At 27.1% G+C, this 6953-nt stretch overlaps 1 protein-coding gene across 1 annotated transcript; it reads right to left on the bottom strand.

Moving 5' to 3' along the window:
* Positions 1 to 442: 442 nt before the first annotated feature.
* Positions 443 to 1225, bottom strand: LOC100803290 (uncharacterized). The gene has a single exon (XM_003523137.5). The coding sequence runs from the start codon at positions 1111 to 1113 to the stop codon at positions 766 to 768; it is 348 nt and encodes a 115-aa protein (XP_003523185.1). The 5' UTR covers positions 1114 to 1225; the 3' UTR covers positions 443 to 765.
* Positions 1226 to 6953: the final 5728 nt, after the last annotated feature.

Below are 6953 nucleotides of genomic sequence, written 5' to 3'. Positions count from 1 at the left end.
ATAAGTATCATATTTTAAAAGATAAAATGTTTCAAAATAAGTGTTATATTAGTTTTTTAATAAATATTAATTATTATTTTTATTAATATCCTTAATTAGTGACACTTTAAATTTTTAATCTAATATTAATAATAAAATTAATTTTATAATATGACTATTATCTATTATTTATTTATTAATTTTTCTTAATATGTGAAAAATAGATATCAAATAATACTTATTTTGGAACGGATGAACTAATTAATATTATGTTAAATTTTGAAAATGGCTTATAACTAAAAAAAAATTAAAAAAATTCGAAAACTGGGGGAATATATAAAAGATATTTCATTTATAATTTATCGTGAGTCTCATGACTTTAATGAGGACAGTGAATACCAGCAAGCTACCACCAGAGCTAGAAAAATATGAAAAGTCAGATCTTACGCGTAGAGACTATATATAAAACAAAAACTAATCAATTTTTTTTCTTACAAAGCTCTTGAAAAATGTATTATTTTCCTTTTAAAAATTAAGCTTTACAATTCATGCCCCTAAACAAAGTAGAGAGCTTCAAAGACTCAAGGATGAACCAAAGAATCTTGACGCCCAAAAAAAAAAAAAAGAAGCACAATACTACCTTTCAATGTACAGAACTAATTAACCAAGCCAAGCACGGAACAAATCAAGAATCACAACATCATTTGAATCAAGGCCACAACATTGTGCAACATTTAACATATGGGAAAATTAATATCATAGGATATGTAAATTAATATATATACCTTAAACACCAGTGATACATGAAAACATTCTCTGGCTCCTAAACCTTACAAGTTTGTTCGAAGAGGGAGCATCAACGCCTGTTCTCATCTGAGCAGATTGGAACCCATAATTGAAATGATCATCAACAGAGTTATATCTCCTGTGACCAACTTTGTGACCTTCTTCAGGGTGGTGAAACATTTTCTGGGTATGTGTCTGATTCTGAAGGACATGGTCCTGAGTTTGAGGGTACATCTCGGGCATGCTGATGTTGTACCCTAGAGAGGTTCCTGATGAAAGACACTCATATTGCCGTCGTGTTTTGTTTCTCTTGATTGCTTTGTAAACAAGAGGCAGAAGACCCTCCATATCTATGACCACTTTGGCTTAATTATAATGCTTCTTAATTTTTCTTCACCCCCTATGAGGAAAATGGTGATTGAAGGAAACAGAGATATAAACAAGTGTTATGAGATTCCTTTTGGAGGCTTTTAATTAGGAACCACGAAGTTGCTGCGGTAGGTGGGTTTCATTTTTTTTTTTTTTAATTATTCTGTCCGTTACGGACAAAATATTTATTGGCATGTCAACGTGGTGTTTGACTTGGACAAGCAAAACAGGTGGTGGTAGGCTTCTGATTAGTGGGTGATTGAATTTGCTTCTAGAAAAACATTTTACTAATTAGTATTTAGTAATTGGTCATGTGCAGAAATGATTTTTAATGATTAATGTTTATAAAAGTCTTGGATGTTGTAATTGAAAAATAATTTCAAAGTAATATAATTTTTAGGACAGACTATAATTATAATTATGCTACATAAGTTAATCTTGCCAAGTCAAAGTAACTCAATAAATAACTATTAAGTTAGAATAGTTTTGTTCTAGTTGATTTAAAATAATATATTTTACTTCTTGTATTCCGAAATAAGTATCATACTTGAAATAAAATTGTTCCAAAATAAATGTTACATCCGACAATATCACTTTAATTTTTGAATTTAATATTAATATTATTTTCTTTTTTTATTTAAAAAGATTAATTTTATAAAAATATTATTTTTTTCATCTATTTATTAGTTTTTTTAGTATAAAACAACCTATGATACTTATTTTGGAAAGAATGGAGTATTTAATTGTAAAAAATAATTTTATTTAACAATATCAAATCATCTTTTTACATTATTTAAATTGTTTTTTAGTTTTCACGGAGAGAAGGAATCATTCAAGATGCTGAAAGGCTGGCGGGTTGAAACTGGCCAGTAAAAATAGCACAACTGAAAAATAAGCATGATTATCATAATCATGATGCTCAAAACAAAGACTTTCCGTAAATGGTCATTTTCGGTGTAGAACACAATTTAATATCATAAGCAATTCTGCCACCTTATCCTAAACATTGAATAAACTCACACATAAACATTTTTAATTCAATTAAATGTTGTTACGGAAAGATAAATATTTCCATAACCCCACGAGGAGTTTGCCCTAACGACCTTTCTTAGTTTATCTTATTTTACCGGTCGAATTTTTTTTTAAAAAAAAACTTACCTTATTTTAGTAATTGTCAGATATAACCTGTCTACGTAAATATCACCGTTGGGCTTCTATAACTTTCTTGCATTTTTTTTATAAAAAAAAAAAAAAGAAAACAAATCATCACCTTAAATTTTGAACAAATATAAAACGAATTTTTTTTACCACTTAAAAGAAAGTGATATTAATTTAATTAATATGAAATTGATTTTTCAATAATAAAAAAATGTGAGTATTGAGTACCATCCATTTGATGAATTTAACATTAGTAGTCACATAGGCTTTAGTCTCGTAATAATAAAAATAATTAATACTAATTTTTGTGGCTCGATCATGTCATTTGTGTATAGAATAATAGACAAATTGATCACAGGGTCACTTTTATAAAAGAATTTTGAAACTGAATTTGTTTTAAAGTAATTACTAAGGGGGTTTGTTTTTCAAAGCTTTTCGTCATTACTGTAAGCAAAAATAGGCATGACATTTCGCCATTAGAGTTGGTAAAACAGGCACCCATCATGTCACAGTAACAATTTTGCGGGTGGTATGAGTGAAATAGGGGTGAGAGTTTCGCGGGTTGACGGGGCGCATATGTAGTGGCCAAACAGGAAAAAATATATACTAAAATTAAAAAGGATTTTCAAAAGGAAGAAATAATATATACTAAAATTAAAATATTAACATAATGGGAATTAATTTTCCTGAACATAAATGGAAAGAAAAAATATTAACTCTTATTTATTATGTAATTATTTAAAATTAATTTGATTATTATGTAATTAAAAAGGAAAGAAAATAAATTACATAATAAACGAGAGTTAATTACATAATAATCACTAACAAAAAAAGAAAGGCATGACTTATAATTAACCCGAAATATCTTGAGCAAATCCATAAGAATGTTTTATTTCCTTTTTAATTACATAATAATAGAGATGGATACTGATTTTCTTTCCTTTTTAATTACATAATAACTCAAAATGGAGTGTGTGTTATATGTTTCGTCGTGTGCCACGTGTCAGTTGTTTAGAAACTGTCTTATCTTTAGTCTAGCCAGCCTTATCTTTAATAAAGTAGATTCTATGTTATCTATTGTTGTAATAATCTTATCCTTCCCCGGATAAGACTTTGTATGCTAGTGTCCATTCCCCTCCTACATAAAGGGGATGAGTCTCTATGTTGAGGCACACTGAATCGAATAACACTCTCTTCTTTCTAAAATGACTCTCTTCTAAACTTCTACTTTGAAACTCTGAGTTATATAATGATTATCATTTGAAACTCTCGTCAGCTAGTATGTTCTACACTCGCCTCTTCGGAGGATCTTGTATATCAGAACGCGGAATATTGATATCAATTGGTGAGTTAGTATGTTCTACACTCGCCTCTTCGGAGGATCTTGTATATCAGAACGCGGAATATTGATATAAATTGGTGAGTTATCCCTATGGTCTATAGATATCTTACATCAAAGTTATCCTAAAATGCTTAATGCCTTGGGTATGACTCAACAACATAATGGATATACAAAAATAATAGATATTTATAAACCATCAAGGGGGCAATTTAACTCCACTAGCGAAATATCATGTTGTCCCTGCCACATGATGTTTCGCTTATAGTAATGATGGAAAGTTTTGAAAAACAGACCCCCTTAATAATTACTTTCAAAACAGATCGAGTTCCAGAAAAATAACTATAATGTCATTTTTGTAAGAGTGACCCCTGGAGTCAATTTGCCTAGAATAATAACTATAATGTCATTTTTGTAATCTATGTCCCTTAATCTTTTTTTAAGGAAATGTCCCTTAATCTTATAGATTAAAAATAAAAATAAATCTAGTCTATACTTTTGGTAGTAAATATTATACACGTGTCATTTATGTTTAAATTTTTATTATTATTTAATTTAAGCTAATCTCGTGTTATTTTCTTCATATATGTTGATTGAAGGTGGTGTAGAGAATATTGGTCCACATCTGAATCAGAGGATTCTTCAAGTGGTTGTTAGTCTAGAAGTAGGCAAGGCGCAGCGAAGCGTGATGGGTGTGAGGTGGTGACATTGATATAAGAACTGTCAGCTCAAGTTTGTAAAGGTTTTGAAGTACAATATAAAATAGATTAAATGATGTATTTGGTTTTTTTTTATTTTGATTTTTTATCTTTTAAAAATTTTAATTTATTTTTTATTTTTAATTTTTTTAGTTCAGTTTAACTCTTTACTTTAAAAAAAAAATTATTTGATACTTTATTTTATTCATTTTAATTCTTCAATCTATTTAAAATTAACTTTATTAATAATTTAAAAATAAATTTTTTTTATTTAGTTTTCTCACTTTCCTTTTCACTTCATTTTTAAATGATTAACGAGGATAATCTTAAATGAATCAAAAATTAAATTAAAAAAATATATAATGACTAAAATAATATTTTTAAAAGATAAAAAATAAAATAAATAATTAAATTGAACTTTTTAAATGAAAAAAAATCAAACTAAAAAATTAAAATAAAGAATTAAATAAATCATTTGACGTATATAATATATAATATATGTATATATGTCAAAACTCACACTATGAGGGATTTAGGATAGTGAAGGGTCTTAGTATTTATAGGTGTGAGCCAGATATAATGGAGTTGGGGTGGATACTTACTTAAATCATCTGGTCTCCTAATGGATAGGTTAGGTTTTAATAAGAGAATTGGAGAGCCATTATATGACTCTAACTCTTACAAGAGATCAACGGTCTTTATTAAATATGCGCAAGGTGAATCCAAAATAAAACAATTAAAGTTCAAACTATTAAAAAAAGTGTTATTAATTTTTTAAAATAAAAAATTATAAACCAGTAAGATGAAATCAATATTAGCTTGACAATGATGTCACTGACACAATAAGGTTAATGTGAGAATAACTTCATATAAAACAGATTTCTACATGCACTTGAACAAACATTGCAGACTTCGTTAAGAGAAAAAGTAAAAATGCTTTTTTATGAAGAGATAATAGTTGTTAATCAAATGTAATTTGTGCTCAAAGGAATTTTACATTCAAATTAATCTTTTTACACGCCCGACTTTCAAATTTGACAATTATCCAAATTTAAAATTAAAAGGCAACTAAAAATAAAGATTAATTCAACAAATGCATTAACCATTGAGTAATTGAATTTTTCAGATTAAGAAATTATTATTATTTAATTTTCAATTTGATAGTTTTAAATAAATTAAAAGGGTATTCATCAAACTTGAAAGGATTCTGTGACCTGGAAAAATGGTGATTAAATATTAAATTTTAATACTAAATCTTAGAACAAGTTATGTTTTTATTTGTATATAGTTACTTATCATCTATTTTGAAATTTAATTTTAGGAGCAATTTGTGTCCTCATTTCATTTTTATTTGTTGTCAAATTTCAAAATTCAATTTACAGTTTGGGGGATCATGTTATATATTTAAGAAGAATTTCAAATCATGTAACAATCTGCTGATATATTACAATCTTTGATAAAATTAATAAAATGGTATTTGATAAATTGAATTCTACTTTTCATTTAGGAATCATATAAATCACTAAAATAATTTATCCATCGAATTCGTGCATCTGTGCATCGCAAGGGTCATTATTCTGGTATATGTCAAAACTCACACTATCAGGAATTCAGGATAGTGTGAAGGGTCCTTATTATTAATTTATAGGTGTGAGTTAGAGATAATGGATTTGGGATGGATACTTACTTAAGTCATGTGGTCTCCTACTGGATAGGTTAGGTTCTAATAAGAGAATTAGAGAGCATTTTATATGATTGCAACTCATACAAGAGATTGATGGTCATTATTGAGTATAAAGAAGGTTAATCCAAGATAAAACAATTAAAGTTCAAACTTCAGCTTCATTAAAAAAAATGTTATTAATTTTTAAAACAAAAAATGCCATGTATGCAAGTAAAAAGGCCTTATATAACTCTATTATTTAAAGTAAAAAAAGTATTTTTCAAATTTTACTTTACGTAGCATTTACGGTTAGGCCAACCCTAAGTGTGCAAAACATTTTATCAAGAAGAATACAATCAATGGGACGATTCTTTAAGAATGGGATGCTTCTTGAAGGATGGTGCAGTTATTGAATTACATTTAAATGCTTCTTGAAGGATGGTTTTAGTTAAAACTTCATACCTTTAAAATCGATGATACGCAGTATTTTGGGCAACTAATTTCTCGCCTAAAATAGGAATAACTTAATAATTAACTAATAAGTGAAATTAAAAAATAGAAAAAAATTGAACAATCTGACATTAATTTGCATTTAAATGTTTTTTCAATTACATATTAATGGCTAATATTACGCATTAAATAAGTTAAATGAGTATTAATAAGTAACTCATTAGGGTTAAGAATTTTTATTTTTTTTTAGTTGATAACATTAAATTCGTCCGAAATTAATATGCATTAAGTATTTTTTTTTTTGGTGAAAATCATCCCTGTGAAGTGTTAACAAAATTAACAAATGTTAATGGATTATATTTCTCTGACTATCATGTCATCATATATGATTAATTTTAATGAATGATATTTTTGTTAAAAAAAAATAATTAATATAAGAAATATTTTAGATTGAATCCCATAAAAATGATCAAATTTTAATTTTAATTTGAAATTGACTTTAAAATTCAAA

The sequence above is a fragment of the Glycine max genome, chromosome 4 (genome assembly GCF_000004515.6).
Source record: "Glycine max cultivar Williams 82 chromosome 4, Glycine_max_v4.0, whole genome shotgun sequence".
In the NCBI taxonomy this organism is placed as follows: Eukaryota; Viridiplantae; Streptophyta; class Magnoliopsida; order Fabales; family Fabaceae; genus Glycine; species Glycine max.
This window is presented reverse-complemented; position numbering and strand designations above follow the sequence as displayed.